The 18,658-nt window shown below is 48.4% G+C and overlaps 1 protein-coding gene across 15 annotated transcripts in view; it reads left to right on the top strand.

Moving 5' to 3' along the window:
- Window positions 1-18,658, top strand: part of ZNF618 (zinc finger protein 618) — a 174,720-nt gene that overhangs the window by 88,008 nt on the left and 68,054 nt on the right. For all 15 annotated transcript variants that reach the window (XM_057721701.1, XM_057721702.1, XM_057721700.1 and 12 more), the window contains exon 2: window positions 9,610-9,653. In XM_057721701.1, the coding sequence (XP_057577684.1) occupies window positions 9,610-9,653 (44 nt within the window). The remainder of the gene's footprint in view (window positions 1-9,609; window positions 9,654-18,658) is intronic.

Raw genomic sequence — 18,658 nt, 5'->3', positions numbered from 1 at the left:
CACATGCCTTCCGAGCAGCCTGAGTCTTGGAGTGAAGCCAAAACTCCTCAGACTGGTTTACAGGTGCTCAGTAATTACCAGCTGTTGATGGCGACGACAAAGACAGTGGTGATGGTGGTGATGGTGATGTTGGTGGTGGTGACGGTGATGATGGTAATGATGATGGTGATGATGGTGATGATGATGGTGATGGTGGTGATGATGGGGATGATGGTGGTGATGATGATGGTGATGGTGGTGATGATGGTGATGACGATGATGATGGGGATGGTGATGATGGTGGTGGTGATGATGATGGTGATAATGGTGATGGTGATGATGGGTGGTGATGTGATGATGATGGGGGTGATGGGGATGGTGATGATGATGATGGTGATGGGGATGGTGATGATGGTGATGATGATGATGGGAATGGTGATGATGGCAATGGTGATGGTGATGATGATGGTGGTGATGATGATGGTGATGGTGGTGATGATGGTGGTGGTGATGATGATGATGGGGATGGTGGTGATGATGGTGATGGGGATGGTGGTGATGATGATGGGGATGGTGGTGATGATGGTGGTGGTGATGGTGATGATGGGGATGGGGGTGATAATGGTGATGGTGATGATGATGGTGGTGATGGTGGTGGTGATGATGGGGATAGTGATGATGATGATGATGGCGATGGTGATGGCGATGATGATGGTGATGATGATGGTGGTGATGGTGATGGTGGTGATGATGAGGATGATGGGGATGGTGATGATGGTGGTGATGGTGATGATGGGGATGATGATGATGGGGATGATGGGGATGGGGATGGTGATGATGGGGATGGGATGATGAGGATGGGGATGATGATGGTGATGATGGTGATGGTGATGATGGGGATAGTGATGATGATGGCGATGGTGATGGCGATGATGATGGTGATGATGATGGGGATGATGATGGTGATGGTGGTGATGATGAGGATGATGGGGATGGTGATGATGGTGGTGATGAGATGATGGGGATGGTGGTGATGGGGATGGTGACGATGGGAATGGTGAGGATGATGATGATGGGGATGGTGGTGATGATGGTGATAATGGTGATGATGATGGTGGTGATGATGGGGATGATGGGGATGGTGATGGGGATGATGGGGATGGTGATGATGGTGATGATGATGATGGGGATGGTGATGTCAGTAATAGGGTCCTGCTCCAGCCTGCATGGCTGCCCACCAGAGAGAAGAACCTGCTTGTACCTGGAAACTCAAATGAAACAGAGGTGGCCTGTGCTGGTTCCATTCCCAGGAAGCCTGATTTATTTCTTGATACTTGTCCTCAGATAGCAAGAGCTTGAGGAGGAACAGAAGGGCATGGTAACCTAGAGGAATAAAGACTTTGGGCATTTCCCATGAGTTTCCCTTGTTGTTGGAAACATGGCCAGTCAATGAGGGATCTCCCTCAGCCTCTGTGCTCTGGCCTGGGGTCTGGGCAGGAGCCCTTTGTATGAACCTGGCCATGTCAGTGGGCCGGTTCCTTCCTCCAGAGGTGGAAGCCCTCAGAGAAGGCTGCAGCCCTGCAGGGTTCAGAGACCCAGGATTCCCAGTGGGACAAGATGGCAGCCTTCTGCTTGCTCCCTGGCACCCAGCTTGTGTCAGCTTCATTTGCGTTAGATTTTGCATTCCCACTATTGAATGGGAGCTCTGTGTGCCCTGTTCCAGCATCCCTTTCTCAGGAAAGCCCTTCCTGATCCTGTTGTCAAAGATGCTCATGGAATCTAGGCCTTTCTCTTCAGAGCACATCTCTCCGTTGGTAATTATAAATGCATAGCATGAAGTAAATAATCACAGCCTGTTTCCCCCACTGTTCTTGTTGCTGTTGTGTCCCCAATAACTATCTGGTGCCCAGCACATAGTAAGCACTTAATGGGCATTATTTGGGTGAATGAATATGGAACCATGTCTAATTCATCTTAGTATTAGTCCCCCAAGACCTTGCTGAGAGTCACACATCTAGTCTGAACTCTATAAATACCCACTGAAAAATGGTATCAGCACCCTGGGTTCCAGTTCTTTTCACCCAGAGTCTTCTCTGGCAGCCTCCACTCCACCACTCAAGCTTGGAACCCTGAACACTCAGTCAGTAGCTTTGATTAACCATGTTCAGTTGGGAAAATAAATACAAAATTAAAACCAAGTACCACATGCTAGAAACATATCACTGAATGTGACCTAAGAAGCAAGGTCTAATTAGGGAATTTATAACGTATTTAGTTCCCTGGGAATGGAATCCTCTTTTAACTTGCAAAACTATTGTTCAGTGGTACAATCACCTTTAATGGGTGTTTTTCAGAAAACCTGGTGAGTAGAAGTAGGAACTACCTGTGCTTGAGTTGGGGCCCAGTGGTTGGATAGGAAAACAGTTTATCTACATTGTTTGGGGGCAGGTTTGATTTGGCAGTTCTAGAGATGAAGCGCCAAGTATGCAGAGGAAGTGGCCATGAACTGGGGTGAGAAGACATGTGTGAGCCCTGGCCATGCCATTGGCCAGCTCTGTGACCTTGGGCACGGTATTTGACCCCTCTGGGTACTTGGTTAATTCTTAGTCAAAGGGGATAAACTGCAGTGTCTTCTTCACAGGGTTATTGGAAGATTCGATGTGGTGTAACAATTTATAAAGTGCTGTGCTAATGATTAATATTCTCATGCACTAGAGAGACGCAGTTCCATTTTTCTTGGTCCAAGATTTTTGGAATCTTCCCGATTGTTTTTTTTTCATATGCCACATCCAGTTCATCAGCAAGTCCTTTTGGTTCTACCTTCCAGTATAGTCAGAACCCAATGCTTCCCCAGTTCCCTCACTGCCACAACCCCGGTCTCAGCTGCCTTCATCTTTTTTGTGGGCTGCTACGATAATCTCCTCATTGGCCTCCTGCCTGCCTCCATCATTGCTGCATGGTCTGTTCTCAACACAGTAGCCAGAAGGCTCTTTTTAAAATGGAAGTCAAGTTATGAGACTCTACCGCGACCTTCCGGCGGCTCCCTAGAGTGAAAGCAAAAGCCCGTCAGTGGCTGTGAGCCTCTGCACGGCCAGCCTCCTCTTGTCCTCGCTCACTCTGCCCCAGACACGCTGGCATCCTCTCCGTGCGTTGATCATACCAGGTGCACTCCTGCCGTGGGTTCTTCCCACTGGCCATTCCTTTTTCCCCAGTCATCACGTGGCCACCCCCCTCACCTTCCATTGTTTACCCTGTGACGTCTACTCTGATCACCTATTTAAAATTGCAGCCCACGGCTCCTCCCTTGGTCCTTCTCTGTTTTTCTGCCACAGAACTGATAACTTTCTAGCATACTACGTATCTTACTAATCTATTACCCCTAATACTACCATCTGCCCCCTGTTGAGTCTAATCACCCTGAGGGCAGGGATATATCCCAACTGCCTAGAACAGTGTCTGGTGCATAGAAGGAGCTCAGTAAATACTTGTCAGATGAGCAAATGACTTTCTTCTGACATGAGTCATGTGTCTCAATGGGACAGAAAGTTCAGGTTAAGTTTGGGGGATCCACTGGCTATTGGAAAGGAAAGAGATTAAGTTGTTCCAGACCCACTTGTCCTCCTGTCCTCAGGAAATAGTTGGGGACATAAAATCATCTTCTGGGCAGGTCCTGGGGCTCTGGTAGGTGCTTTTTGAAGGTTTGGTGCCTCCTGCAGGCCTCTGGTCAAGTGCACCACTGAGGCTGGGCATCTTCCTGCCAGGTCAGTTATACCAGTTGGTAATTTAAAACAATTTTTATGTTCAAACTAACATACATACATATGTATGAAGTACACAGACATATTATGGACTAATATGCATTTGGTACTTGTGGATATAACATTCATGTGAATTAGTAAGAAAGAATATGAGACTTCAAAGGCGTTTGAGCACGCAGAGAACGTCCCTCCTTCTCCCAGGTTCACGTTCACTCTTCTCTTCCAAGGATGGAAGGAAGCTGAGAAGCGGTGAACACTGGAGATTAGGAATTGTTCACCAGTGGATCTGAGGTTGTCCATCTACAGCCGAGCATAGTGCTTGACACATAGTAGGCTTTCGAGAACTATCTGTTGAATGAATAAAGATGTGATTGATATTGAAGATCAGTTGTTGTATTTTATCCAAGTCTGATTGCCAGTGCAGTTTATCATTCATCTAAGCAACCTCTCAGTATCAGTATTTCCTGAGGAATAATAATTAATGGATTCAACCACATTTGCTGAATATTCCCCTTGTGCCAGGCCCCAGGCTGGTTGCTGGAGACATAGCCACGTGCAGGACGTGGTCTTTATCCAGGAGGAGCGCACAGTCTGGGGGAACACAGTCCCTCCAGGAACTGTGGTCCCCATCGCACAGAGCTGGTGAAAGGCACTGGTGGTGGTATGTTAGCAGTGTTGGGAGAACAGTGAACGGGGACTCATCCAATCTGGTGGGGGGGGGGAGGGGGGAGTCATTGAAGTCTCCAGAGAGGAAGCAATTTTTGAGTTGCAGTAGGGGAGGGAAAAGGCAAGATCCTAATTATACCACCACCGTGGAAATGTGCTGCCTCAGGTCCATCCTGGGCTTGACAGGCTGATGCGCCATCTTGGAGGTGCCCGCTCCATCCTCTCAGCTCCGGGGCCACCAGCCCCCACATTTGCAGTGGCCCCTTGGCCTCCCTGAGAGCCCCTGGCTCTGCTCTCTTATCGCAGAAAGACATTTCATTCTTCGAGATCAGGCAGCCAGGACCCAAGGAGCTGTTTTCCTCCATTGTGCAAGCATGACAAATCATTAATTTTTGATTGATTTGCTTAGAATTATGGGCTCCCCAGCATTCTTTCCGCCGCTGAACAGCTGTATAACAAATGCATATATCAGTGTGCACAAAAGATTGGCGATCTCGGAGAAGCAATGACGTTGGGCACCCTCCCCCCCTTCCCGGGCAACGAAGGGAGGAAATTTTTACCAGAAATTCCTCAAGTGGCTTTAAAAAAAAAAAAAGCCTTTTTATAATTGAATTAAATCTTTATCTCTTCATCTTTTGCAGCAGATTTCCAAACACACACCAGTTCCCCACGTGCTTGCTTGGGTTCCATCCATCCAGGAAGAATCTTTAATAATGAAATTTCAACTCATGAATTAAAACCAAAAGGAAAAAAGGAAAAAAAAAAAAAGGAGCAAATTCTACCCCTCCTTTTTGCTTTTTATTTTTTTGGGTTGCTGCTATTCCTTTAAGATTTTGGAACCGTACCAGTGCACTAAATGTGACCTCCATAACTTTTAAATTAAGAATTTATGCTGGCTTGAAATTTATGAAATATTTCAGCATGAAAGAAAGCCTTTTTCCCTCAGGAAAATTGAGCAATAAATCACAGCACTGTGGATTTACTGCCCTAGAGCCAGTGAGAGATAGGATTTTTTTTTTTTTTTGCTTCATTCTGAAAAAAAAAAATGTAATCATATAAGACAGCTTAGCTGCTACCCTCCCACTCTCTAGAATTTTTAATTTCAGCTGTTTCTGCTTGGATTTATTTCCAATATTCCTGCTCCGCTTTTCAATTTCCTCAGTTATTAAATTTTAATTCAGTGCATTAGCATTTAAATTAAAAAAGGGTTTATTTTATCGAAATCGTTGGCCAGCCCCCATCCCGTAGCACACGAATTGCCTGTTTCTGCCATTTGCACAAAATGTGAAATGCAGCTAATGTCTTACAACTTACATTTGCACAAATTTAGAAATAAAATTTCTGCGTTTGGAATAATATTTTCTTTCCAAGAAAATCCTTAATAAGAGAATGGAAAAGAACAACTTAACGTTCATTTGGGAGGGAAGAGGAGGATCGAATGAAACCAAAAATAGCCTTGCCCAGGTCCTGAGAAGGAGCTGGTGTGTGAAGGAATGGACGGGGCTGGGAGAGGAGGCAGGTACCCTTATGGGGAGCTGGGGGGCGGGGCTTGGATACCTTTACCCCCACCTATGTGGGAGTGAGGAGGAGGGCCTCTCACGAGTCCACTTCCCCCACCATATTTCATTTACACTTGAGGGGTTTGGTTAAGGTTGGGTCAGCTCCACATAGAGTATCAGAGATGAAAAAGAGGAGATGATCTGATTGAACTCTCGTGCCTCCTGTCCTTGTTTTTACCTATAAGAACCTCCAGTCCAGGGAAGGGAAAGAGATTGTCCAAGGTTCAAAGTAGGACCCAGACAGAGCCAGGCAGGAGCTGCATCTTTAGGAGCACATGGTCCAGTGGCAACAGCAGTAGAGTGTCCATTGCTTTAACGGTTACTGCACATACCTGACCTGTGCTTAGTAGTTTACCTACATCGCTGCATTCATTGTCCTTCTGACCAGCCCTTTGGAGAAGGTCTCAGGGCACTGGGGTCTGGTAGATGCTTATGACCTTCTGACTTACAGCCCAGGATTCAGATCAGGCCCGAAGACAGGCTGGGAAGACACCTGGCTCAGTCCAGACCTGGCTCTGCCTCTTGTTCATCTGCTGTGTAATCTTGTAGAAGTAACTCTATATTTCTGTGCCTCAGTTTCTTGGGCCCAATAAATGGTACCCTTTATAGCTGTATCTAGGGTTGTTAATGATTATTATTATTACAGCTGGGCTCACACTAAGTACTTTACATGTATACCGTATTTATCTTGTTTTAAGTCTCTTTCCAGTCCCATGAGATAGGTCCTAGGATTGGCATATTGCCATTTTGCAGGTGAAGAAACTGAGGCCTAGAGAGTGCAGAGAATTGCCAAGGATTATATAGTTCGAAAATGGCAGACCCAGGACTTGAACTTAGACTTGTCTGACTATAAGCCCTGTGCTCTTGAACTTTGATTCAAATTGTGAATCAGATCAAATTACACTGGGTAAAGGTGAGTTTGTGGTTTGGGTTGAATGGCATGAAATTGCTGGTAGTAGACCATTTGGGCCTAGGAAAATGGCAAAGTCAACTTAATTCAAACAGTAGGGCTTGCTTTGAGATATTTGTGAGGACACAGACAAAGCCAGCCTGGCACCTTAGGGTTCTCTACAACTGAGAATCAGTGCTTTCAGCACTGAGGCTGGTGGGGCCCTGAGAAGCTGTCCCCTCTAATTAACGGTGGGTCTGGACTCAGCCAGGCCCAAAAGCTGAGACTGACAGGTGCTGAGATACTGACACGTGTTCTCTTGGATATCCGTCATGCCAATTGTCCATCTCTACCCTCTTCCCGTATCCGCTTTTCATATTTGCTAATAAATGGACATTTCCCACCCTGCAAGGATGTACTCTTCCCTCCAGCCATCCCATCTCCCCTGTCGCACCATCTAGGCTTATACAGATGGATTTGTTTGGACAGCTCTTTGAACATTTTTAGCATTTTGTCTTTGTTTTCTAAAAATGGGTAGAAAACAAAAATGCATGTAGCTACCAGTGCTGAGAAGCTCAAATATCCTAAACACAATGAAAGGGAAAAACGGGAAAAACGGGAAAAATGGGTGGAGATGGTCAGGTGTGCCGAAAAGAAGATTCTTTTCCCCCATCCAGTCCCATGTTCAGGATGCTCAAACTGGTCAACTCTGTGTGAAACTGTGAAGGAAAAGGACGGGAAAAAAAAAAGTATGAAATTCTAGAAATACATGCCGAGAGTTCAGTCTGAAAGGTGAGAGATCATTGGGGATTTTAGAGTTTTTTTAAGCTCTCTGGGGCAGAATTTCCACCCCACCACTCTGCCTCCTCTGATTTGAGCATTAGAACAACTTCTTCCCATTCGCTTTCCATACAAGTTTGCGGAATGTGAGATGTCAGAAAGAGACTGTAATTGATCCTGTTCTCTTGCTCCCAGTGAAATGATTTGCAAAACATTTTCCGCTTTCTTGTTTCTTCCATGGAAATAATGCACTGGCATCCCATTAACTGCTCCGTCCCAGGCCTCACGTTTCTACCTCCCTCTTTGTCCTTTACCTTTCCATTTCCCTCGTGTGGGTAGTGGGGGCTGTGTGCGTTCACCCCGTTTCCCAATTGGCACTCCTGAGTGTTGGAGGGAGATAAAATATTCCAGAGCTGAGGAAGGCGGGCAGTGGAGTGACCCAAACCTGGGCTTGTAGCTGTGGGATGTTGGATAAATGACTGAAGTTCTTTGACCCTTGGTGCCTCACCTGTAAAATGGGGATCTTGTGTATGTGTGTTGGGGAACCTATCAAAAGGATTAAATGAGAGGCGTTAAATGCCTATACACTAGTGCTGGATGGAAAGTTAGCTGGGGGAACGAGTCTAGGTACCGGCAGGGGCCAAGCCAGAGGGCTGGGAAGTAGGCAAGAGGGGATGGAGGGGACTGTGGTGAACCGTGAATGTCAGCTCTAGTTGACTGGTCATGTGGGACGATGTGTTGCTTTCAGAAGCTGAAATCTGACTTTCTGGGGAGTGAAATCCCTTTATTTTTATATATTGACTGTTTAAATCAAAGTCCGCCATCTGGTTTTGCCAGTTTGCAGCTTCTCGAAAGCACTCATCCAAAGGTAGCTGCTGCTGTTTTATTTCTAGGTCCTCAGTCCTTCGTCTGCAATCCCGAAATTCAAAAAGCTTGAAAACAAAAAGATGTTTGGTAACTGGTGAGGTGGCAGAACTTGACCTGAGAGGGGAAGAGGCAAGTTGCCGGCTTCATTTAGCCCACGTAGGGCTGACTGCATACGTTTCACTAGAGAAATATCAACGTGCTTGTGTACTGGGGGCTCCCCAGACCCTGCCAGGGTTATTTCAAAATATAGAACACATGCGCCACGTTGCCTTTCTAAAATTGGAAAGATTCTGAATTTGGAAACACATATGTGCTGGAATCTTGAACCTGCATTATTCTAACTATGATTACTGTTATTATAAATGTTTTGACAAAGCTGGGGAATGCATCTCCAACCAGGGGTGATGGAGAACCCAGGCGTTTTCCCCGTATCCTTGGCCGCCTCATCGAGGTCCCCTGGCACTGGCCTAAGCAGTCCGGATCCCCAGGTGTTTGTCACTTGGTCCTGCTGAAACTTCAGGCAGCTCCGTCCTCTCCCAGGGCCTCAGTCTCTCCATCTGAACCAAAATTTTATGATTTCTGAAAATTTCATTTGGTCAGCCTTATCTTCCCATCCCCCACCCCCAAATAAAAGAGATTATGAACTGGCGCTCTCTTGCCTCCTCCTGCTTGCAGGGTTGGGGGACAGACTATTTTAACATAATAGGATCTTCCCCCTCCAGTTGGTAGGAATAAATCTGCAGCTACTGTTTTATTGGAAATCCCAGCTGAAAATAAAAATGGTGCAATTCAATCTCAGATTTAGCTGGTTACTTACTTTTCACTGAGTCCCCAGGGCTCTGTGGTTGCTGGGTTTGTGTTGGCAGTGGGTGCTCAGCTGGATTTAAAGGGCCAAGCGAATTGGGGTTGGGGGTGGGGTGCAGGGATTGACTGTCTTAACTCACTCTTACCACTGGGGGCAGGTTTCTCTAGCCTGGAAGAATGGAGCGGGGGGTTGTGGCTGGCTCACCCCTCTGTAGGCTGGTGTTTGAGTGGGAGCTTGGTAGGGTACCGTGGGTGAAGTCTGTGTTTTCCTCTTGGCTGATATAGGTGTTTCGGGTTTCTTTTGCAGGCTGACGGAGCCAGTGCAGCTGGAAGGAAAAGTACGGCAAGCAGGTATGCTCCCCTCCCCCGCCCCCTACTGCAACCCACTCTCCTTCTCCCTGGTTGCATGACTGACGACCACCTTTCTCTGGTCATCACCTTCCACCTGAAAGAATGAATAGTCCAGGCCAGCCCCCTTTGCTGAGGAGTATCCATACTTCCCTGGAGGATGTGAGGTTGTGGGTAGCACTTTCCTGCCCTCCTGGTGCCCCTGTGACTGGAATCCAAGGATGACTCAGTGCTGAACTGGCCTTGGCTGCTCAAGTTGAGGGAGTCTTAGGGGTGAAGCACGAGACTGGGCAGAAGGACTGGGGCTTGGATCCCATCTTGGCTGCTGCATGGTGAACTCCAGGGAAGCCCGTCATTGTCTGGAATTCAGTGGCCTGGCATGGGTCCTGTGCACATCCCCTGAACCCGTTCCTCCAAAGCAGGAGGATGGAGAATTCTGCTTAGCCAGACCTCACCCTTGGAGCTGGCAGGGGATGGGGGAAGGGTGGTCCTCAAAGGTGAGCTGGGCTGTCATTACCAAAGACAGGGGAAAGCGATGCCGGACAGGCCCATGTAGTAGACCTCCACCACCAGGGGTGCAGGCAGACACATACTTGGTGTAAGCGTTAGTGCTGCTGCTGTTCCTTTAGGTGGAGCAGAGCTGGAGTGGCCGGATGCCCTTTATTTAGGGCATGGGCGGCAAGAAGAAGGCAAGGGACAGACTAGATAGAGAGATGGCTTACCAGGCCACACCCACAAAATCTAGAGCAGGCTCTAGGATTACTTGCTGGAGCTGGGTATGCCAAGCAGAGGGGGTTGCCCTTCAGCTCATGGAACACTAGTTCTTTAAAGGTGAATAGATTTTTGTGGAAAAATAGGGGTTCTACGGCCAAATAAATTTGAAGGATAGTGAGTTAAACAAAGTCAAGACATTTCTTTGCTGTGGAACTTTTCCCAGCTTTTCATGTGCTAGTGTGCTTGCTCGAGAGCATCCCAGAGAGAGGAGAAACTTCCTTAATGATGGGACACTTTTACTGAACTTCATCCCATGGAGCCAGTGTTCCTTGGAATGTGCTTTGGGAAACCACGAGAGCAGATGAGTAAGGTGTTCAGCTCTGTGTTTCAGGGAGATCACCGTGGCCCCGGTTTGCAGGGTGGATCAGAGAGGGTAGAATGGAGGCAGTGACACCAGGCTGGAGGTCAGTGTGACCCACCCAAGCCAGCATGGCCTGGCTTCCAGCCACGTCCCCAGTCTCCTCGTATGTCTCTGCCTTGCTCAGTCTGTTTTAGCTATTTATCCAACACTGTAAACCAGATGTCACCCAGCTTTACCTATAAAGGGTCAGATAGTAAGTATTTTACACTTCACAGGCCATAGGTGTCTGTGGCAGCTTCTCGACTCTGCCAGTGTAATTCGACAGCAGCCATAGCTAATATGTAAATACACAAATGGCTGTAGTTTGCCAGCCTCTGGCCTGAGAGACTTTGCAACTGCTGTTCCTTTGCCTGGGATGTTCTCTTCCCCAATCCTCCCATGATTAGCGCCCTTTCCTCCTTCAGGTCTCAGTTCCATCCTCCCCTCCGTGAAGGCTTCTCGGACCCCCTCCGACCCCGCCTGTGGCCCTTGTGGCCTGTTTATGTTCTTAAGTTATTCCACGTATTTGTGTGCTTTTCTCTGCCTCTTGAGTGCCAGCTCCAGAGGCAGAGGCCACGTCTGCCTTGTTCACTGCTGTGGGCTGGTCTCCAGCCAGCGCTCAGTGAGTGTTTGTGGGATGGGTACACCGAGTGAGACGGGAGAAGATGGGGTGATGTTGGGGCCAGGAGTGGAGGGCTGCATGGCCGGCTTGGGCCTGGGAATCTGGGCCGTGACCCACGTGGCCAGCAGCTGCCCAGCGCCTTTGTGTTTCTCTCCTGGGCCCCTGGTAGTGGGATCTTGTGTTTGAGGCTGTGGCCTGCAGGGCAGTGGGCGTCCCGAGACTGGCAGTGCCTGGAAGTGCTTCCTAAATCTGAATGTCAGGACTGGAAAGGGCCTTGGGCTTTGTCTAGTTCCCCCTTACTTGTACACATGAGGAGGAAAGGCCCTGCTCAGCGTCATGTGCTGAGTGAGTGGCAGTGTCAGGCCTTGACCCTGCCTAAGCCAGTGCCTTCTCTGTTCGGTGACGCTGCACTCAAGTGAAGGTCTAGCCAGCCTCCCCTACTGCCCTCCCATGTTCATTGAGCACCTGGTTAGGCCCAGTGCTCTGTGCTATGGACTCAGGTGGATTAGATGCTAATTTATTCATCCAACAGACCTTTGAGCGTTGCTACGTGGCAGGCACTGTTCAAAGTGCTGGGGCTGCAGCAGTGGATGGAGACAAGTCTTCCTTGGCTCCTCATCATTTGTATATGGATGTGGTCCTTGCCCTCACTCTCTGGTGCATGAGTCTCTCCCACACCAGCATCTCTGCCTGGTGATCAGAGGATAGCAGGCAGCTTTCCCCACAGTGCTATAGGTGCCTGAAGCTCTGTATTGAGTCTTATTACCCCAAGACTGTAGTGAGAAGGAGAAGAGTGCTGAGATAGATTAGAGATGCCTGGCCCGGTCAGGGGAGGTGGGAGGTGGCACGTGTGCCACCTGTTTGCTCTCCCTGATTAAGCTGGGTTTGCATATACTCAGTGATGGAGCCCCATTACTACCTCAGTGCCAGAACGTACACCGGGAAGGTCCAAACCTTAGTGTGTGACTTGAGACATAAAGAAAAAATTTCTAACAATAATAACTACCATTTAGTCACAGTTACATGTCAGGCTCTGAGCTAGGTGATTTACAGTTATTAATTGTTGTAACCTTTATCATCGCTCTGTGAAGGATGCTCTTATTATTCCCCCTTTACTGCTGAGGAAGCTGAGGCCCAGAGAGGTATACAGGCGTCAGGCTTCCCAGCTGGCAGTGAGCAGCACAGCCGGGATACCTACCCCAGTCTGACTCCTTTCACTCAGGTGCCTCACCACTGGGCCCTCCTGCTTCTCCATAGGAAGTGATCAGTTTACAGAGGTTAGAGGAGCTCGTTAGGGCGGGTCCACAGGCTGGAGGCTTGTCCAGAAGGCAAGGCCTCCGAAGGAGCTCACAAGTGAGTTCACACTGATTGTCATTAAAGCTAATAGAGCATCTTTGAAAGACCAAAGCTGCATTAATGTAGAGTGACCCAGTGTTCAGTGCGAGAAGTGAGTTCTGCATCAAATGTCCAGAGAACATTAACATAGTCCTTAGCTGACACCACCAGTGAATTTGACCCTGGCCTTGGGTTAGACTGGCCAGGTGGGGTTTAGAGTCGGGGATACTTTATGGAGGATTAGACTCATGCAGTCCCTGTTTCAGATGGGGAGGCAAAGACCCGAGGCTCCCCAAAGTCAAAGTTAGGCTGGATGGCCCTGGTCGGGACTGACCTTAAAAGACCTGTGACCCTCTGAGCTCCGCTCCCTGCTCCCAGCCGTGCCACGCACATCAGGGTCTGCTTCGTCCCAGCGCCTTCCTTTTGGCCCAGGACACCTAATTTTGTTCCTTCTCCAGAGGGCCTCTGGCTAAACCCCAAAACCAACAGCATGGGCTGCTAAGAAATTAGTGTTAAATTGAGGGGGACAAGGAGAGGTGGTGTTTCTGGTCCTAGGAAACAACCGACTGTGGTTTGGTTTACTTCCCTGTAACCCAGCCTGAGTTGATTTTACAAGACCAGTGATCCCAGCCCTTGAGGTAATGCTAACCTGGCGTGCAGGTTACAGATCACATAGCACAACTGCAGCCAAAGCTCACTTATTCTAAGAGATGTGGGGGGCTGCGGGGCCTTAACGGTGGAAAATTCTAAAGGAAATGCTGTTTTCATAATCAAGTAAATGTAGCTCTAGGCTTGTTGTAATGAAGAATTGTGCCTTTTTTTTGTCAGTTGAAGGTTTTCAGAACTGGAAGGACTCTGTAGGTAATCTGGTCCAACCCTTTCATCTGGAGATAAGACAGCCAGGGATCGAAGAGGCTGATGGATTCATTTGTTCTCTGTGTGTACCAGTTGCCTAACAAGTGATCAGGACCTTGTAGACAGGGAGATTGGGGTGGGGGAGAAGGTAGTAAGACGTAGTCTCATTCATTCATTCCACAGATGCTTACTGAGCGCCTGCTAAGTGCTAGGGTCTGACCTAGGTGCTGACAACACAGTGGTGAACTGGTCTTGTGGAGCCGATGTTCTAGTGGGAGTGGAGGAGACGTAATGAATACTGAAAACACATTGTGTGTCATATGGTAAAAAGTGCTGTGGGGGAAAGGCAGGAAGGGGGATCGGGGGAGTCAGAAGGAGTATTGCATCAGCAAGAAGGTGACATTTGAACAAGGATCTGAAGGAAATGAGGTGATGATGAGGGTGGGGGTGGAGCTCGTGTTTGTCGAGGGGCTTCTGTGATCCACTTCCTGTGTCCTGCAGTTTGCACATCTCACTTGCTCATCCCAGGGGCCCTGTGAGGCAGTGATTGGCATCCCTCCTTCTCAGAGAGAACTGAGAAATAGACTTGTTCACGGTCACCCAAATAGTCAAATGGCTTTGGGCCTCACTTGAGTCTTGTCCTTTAAGCCAAGATTTTTCACCGGTGGACAGTTTAATCTCATAACCACATGTGTACGGCTGCATGATTATTTTTACAATGATATCTTCTTGTTGTTTAGCATTTTGGTTTTCAGCGGGAAAGTTAAAGTAGCCCTAAACAAATTAACCTTATTTGCACAAAATTCAATAGTATCAGTAGGCCCAATGCTAGTCAATGGCCAGTATGGTATTAGCAGAATGAATTATTTGAGAACCAGCTCTGGGTATATTTTAGTCAGGCTGCATCTTCATCTTGAGTCTAGGTTTATGTTCCTGTAATTTGAGCTCATTTGATTTCCAGAAGTGTGTATTCTCACCCCACCAAACTTGGGGCAGAGTTTGGCTTACGAAAATCATACGTTGCAGACTGACTCTGAGGGTTCATATACTTACTCCAAGGGGCCCCTTGCTTTTCTGGTGGGCAGAGTTCACTCTCTGCTTAATCAGTTACTGTTAAGCCTAGCCTCTGCACAGATGGGGCAGATTCTGGAAAATTCAGACGTCCCTAGGTTTGTCCTCTGGAGACAGCCTCAGAAATGCAAACTACAAGTTGTATGCACCAAAATTAGTGAATCCTTTTTCCAAATGGCACTGCGGTTCTTGAGCTTGGGGTGGTCCAGTTAAGGGAAGTGATTGAGGTCTCTAGGGAACCTGGGCTCCGTCCACCCACCCAGCTCGAATTTCCCACCTATGCTCTTTGAGCAAATTAAGAAAGTTCTCCTTGTGAAGCTGCAGTTACCAGTTCAGAGCAAGCCTTGTCCTGGAAGAAGCACAGTCTTGAGAATGGAGCCAGGATGGTCTGACCTGGTTGCTTCTTGAGCCCCTTAATGACAAGGGGCCTCGATCTGAGAAAGCACTTTGGGAGATGTCCACAGCCACATTGTCTGTCTGGCTCAGCCAACAGGAGAGAAAAATCCTCCCCCTCAGCTTCTGCTTCCTCCAGGTTCTGCCCAAACCATGATGGTTAAGAGTGTGGGTACATCACACCTAGCACCTTGATCACGCCCACCCTCCCATCCTGCCATGAACCTGCCGGCATGTGTGCCCACTTCTCCCTCCTCTTCATCGCTGCTGCATGTAGGGGGCCATGCCCTCCACTCCTTTGGCTTTCACAGGGGCTCAATATTCCTCTCCTGCCTTCATTTATGAGTTCTCCACCCGTGGCCTAAGAGCTCATCTTTTTTCGTAGTTGGACCAAACTTTTCATGCTTTGCCTGGCGAGTGCTTGATGAGGACAGCAGAAGAGAACTGACCGTTACCGAGTCCCACCATGTGTGTGGTGCTGCGCTGGGTGCCTCCCTTACATGTCAATAAAGAGAGGTGTGGGCAGGTTAAGAAGCTTGGCAACGGTCCACGCACCTAGTTGATCATCCTCAAACCCCCTGGGGGGACTGGACCGAGCAGTGAGGAGTTTTGTTCGTGTGTCTGGGGGGCAGCACGCCTCTGGGCGGTGAGGGTCCAGGCCCGGGTGCTCACCTGAGGGCATGTGGACAGAGCTGGCTGTGCATTCCAGACCTCAGACTGTCATCAGGCGATCTCAAGGACCAGTGGATAGAGAGCAGAGGGGCGGGGGCCAGATGTAGTGCCGGGATGGGGCGAGCACATTGGAGGGACGGAAGAGCTTTCCAAGCAGCTGGGCAGCTTCCGGCATCGGTTGTCGGTGTGGGTAGGATGGAAGGGGAGCAGTCCTATTGGGAAGCTTCTTTATGTTTTATTCCAAGCATGGCCAGAGGAGTTGAACATCAGAGATCGAGGCTAAGTCACAGCCTCGCCAGGAAATAACACTGACTGCAGAAGGGGTGTATTTATCCTCTGTTTATATGGCCAGCATGAGAGCCTAGGTACAGCCTCACTCTTCATGGTTGAGTTATCTGCTCTCTGGGGTCTGTATGGGACACCATGGGTACCCCAGAAGATGCAGGACAGCGGGCCTGGGCTCCTTTGGCGTCCCTTCCCCACCTGCCTTCAGGGGCATTCTAAGTGGGTGAGAATTCCTGAGTCTGCAGGGTCGCAAAAGTTGTGTGGGGAGAGCCGCGGCAAGGTGGGTCTTCAGAGAGCAGTGCACGTTGCTAGCTGATGTGTATTGCACCACGGCCAGACCCATCGGAAGACAAAGGCAGTGCATCTGTTTAAGATGCTGTTAACAGGAACTCTTTTTACTGACCTGGGCCAACTTTCCATGTGCCCCGGCACCCTTGAAAGAGGCTCCCTCCCTTTCCGTGGAGGGCCCCACCTGCTACGTGTCAGAGTTTGTGACTTGACAGCATTGCTCAAGACTCCTGCTTTTCTCTATTTTAGGTTTGAATTAACCAGGGGATTAACTCTTAATATTTAAGTCTCCATGCTGTCTTTCCGAGCTGCAGTATTACCCAGCGCTGTGGCTGACTGACACCATACATTGAAGAAAATGAAGTGCCTAAGAATTATCTCAAACTAATGATATATTTATGCATTGTAGGGTATTTTGAATTTCTTGACTGTTAAGAGTTGTTTAATAGGTTAATAGTTTTAATCTATTAATCTAATCTTTTCTACTTGACTATTTATTAAAATATATCAGTGATACATGACAGAAGTGGATAATTCTAAGGGTTATTAAGGCATGGATGATGGCATGAAGATTTGAATCATGGGTGGAATAGTAAATACGGCCTCCTTGTTACTGGGGTTTGTGGAAACTGGGGTTTTGCTGTAGGTTCTCTCTTTGGGCTCTTCCAGGCTAGTGGTGAAGCTGCGACCTTTATTCTCATGATTTCTGTCCCTGTGGCTAAAAACAGGAGACTCGTTACATCCAAGGGACAGGTGTGAGCACAGCAGCCCTTCTAGGGCACATCAAGGAGAGTTGAAGGTCAGCGCTGAGCACAGAGCCCAAGCACCTTTCTGTGTGGCAGAGATGGGGCCCTGCATTCCTTTGTTTTCTTGCATTTTTGTGTTACTGTTTTTAGCATCTAGCATGTGCCTGTTTGGTCAAGATACTAAGGATATAGTAGGAGACAAGGGAATACACGTTCCCCATCTCTTGGAGCCTTCGGTCATTTAGTCATTTATTTGTTCATTCAACATGTGTTTTTAATATTTTCTCCTCTTGAGAAAAAATGGAAATCATCCAAATGATTAAAAAAGCCCAGGGGTTGGAGTCAGGCAGACCTGGTTGAATTCTGCTCCTGTCACTAGAAAGCTGTGTGACCATGAGAAAGTCACTTTGTTTCTCTGATCCTCGGTTTTCTAGTCTGTAGAGCAAACTACCTGCCACATAAGGCATTGTGAAGAGCAGGGAGGTGGTGCATGCGTATGGCCATCCTAGCCACTTGGTGTATAGCAGCTGCCCTGTCCTCACTCACCCTGTCATTGGCATCACTGCCACCAGCATCTCCTTCACCCTGCCTGCTGGCGTTTTTACACACGGCCATTTTCTGTTTGTGTCACACAGCAGACGTTAGCTGACATCAGCCAGGGGCCAGGCACAGGGATGCACAAAGCAGTGTAGAGCCCTTGCCTCTGGAGGTCTCCCAGAACTGCACGGAATGGGTGGGCAGATTCGGATCAGGGATCTGTTAGAAGCAGGGGATGGGCCTTCCCAGAGCCACTGGTGTGAGGCTGCAGGCTCTCTGGCGGGTGTCACCCTGAGACCTCAGCGCCTGAGGGCCCAAGTCTGCTAATGGAAGATATAACGGTGACCCTGCATCAAGAATTGATGTCATTTTGTAATATCAGATCATCACCTTGTCCACCTTGAATTTACATGTATCAGTAGTATCCCAATAAAACTGGAGGTAAAAAAGAGTTGGTGTCAGAGCATTACCAGGCTGTGCTATTTCAGCATTTCAGAAAGTAGGAAGAGTGTGTGACGTTTAAGAAAATTTCCATTGGAAAGGATGAAGAGAAGACTGTGACACTTCAGGAATAAGCTTCACTTATTCAGAACGTTGGCTCCTGTGAACCATCCCCAGCCCATGTTATACCGAGGGCCAGATGGGTGGGGCCAGATGGGTGGGACGTTGCTGCCTTCAGTTCTGGGTATCAGCTGAAGCAGTTCAGCCATCGATAGTTCTTTGGGGGGTGGGTAGAAGGAGACGCCTCGAAGGCCACGATGGCATTGACCTCTGCAGGGCTCGTTCTTGACTCCTTCCATGAACAGGTGCTTATTGATCAGCCCCCGTGCCAGGCGCTGCTGTAGGTGCTGGCATGTGACAGTGAACCGAGGAGACAAGGTCCCCGTCCTCTTGTAGCTCTCGTTCTAGTTGGGGAGACAGACAGTGAAGAGGATGAGAGGTAACAAGCATGTTACGTGAGTGTAGGGTAAACACTGAGCAGAAGGTGTGGAGCCAGGAAGGGATGTGGGTGTTTGAGTGAAGACCTGGAGCAGTGGAGAACTAACTGTGGGGACATCGTGGGGAGTGGGGGGGATGGAGGGGCAGTGTT

Source organism: Hippopotamus amphibius, chromosome 2, assembly GCF_030028045.1.
Source record: "Hippopotamus amphibius kiboko isolate mHipAmp2 chromosome 2, mHipAmp2.hap2, whole genome shotgun sequence".
NCBI classification, from domain to species: domain Eukaryota; kingdom Metazoa; phylum Chordata; class Mammalia; order Artiodactyla; family Hippopotamidae; genus Hippopotamus; species Hippopotamus amphibius.
This window is presented reverse-complemented; position numbering and strand designations above follow the sequence as displayed.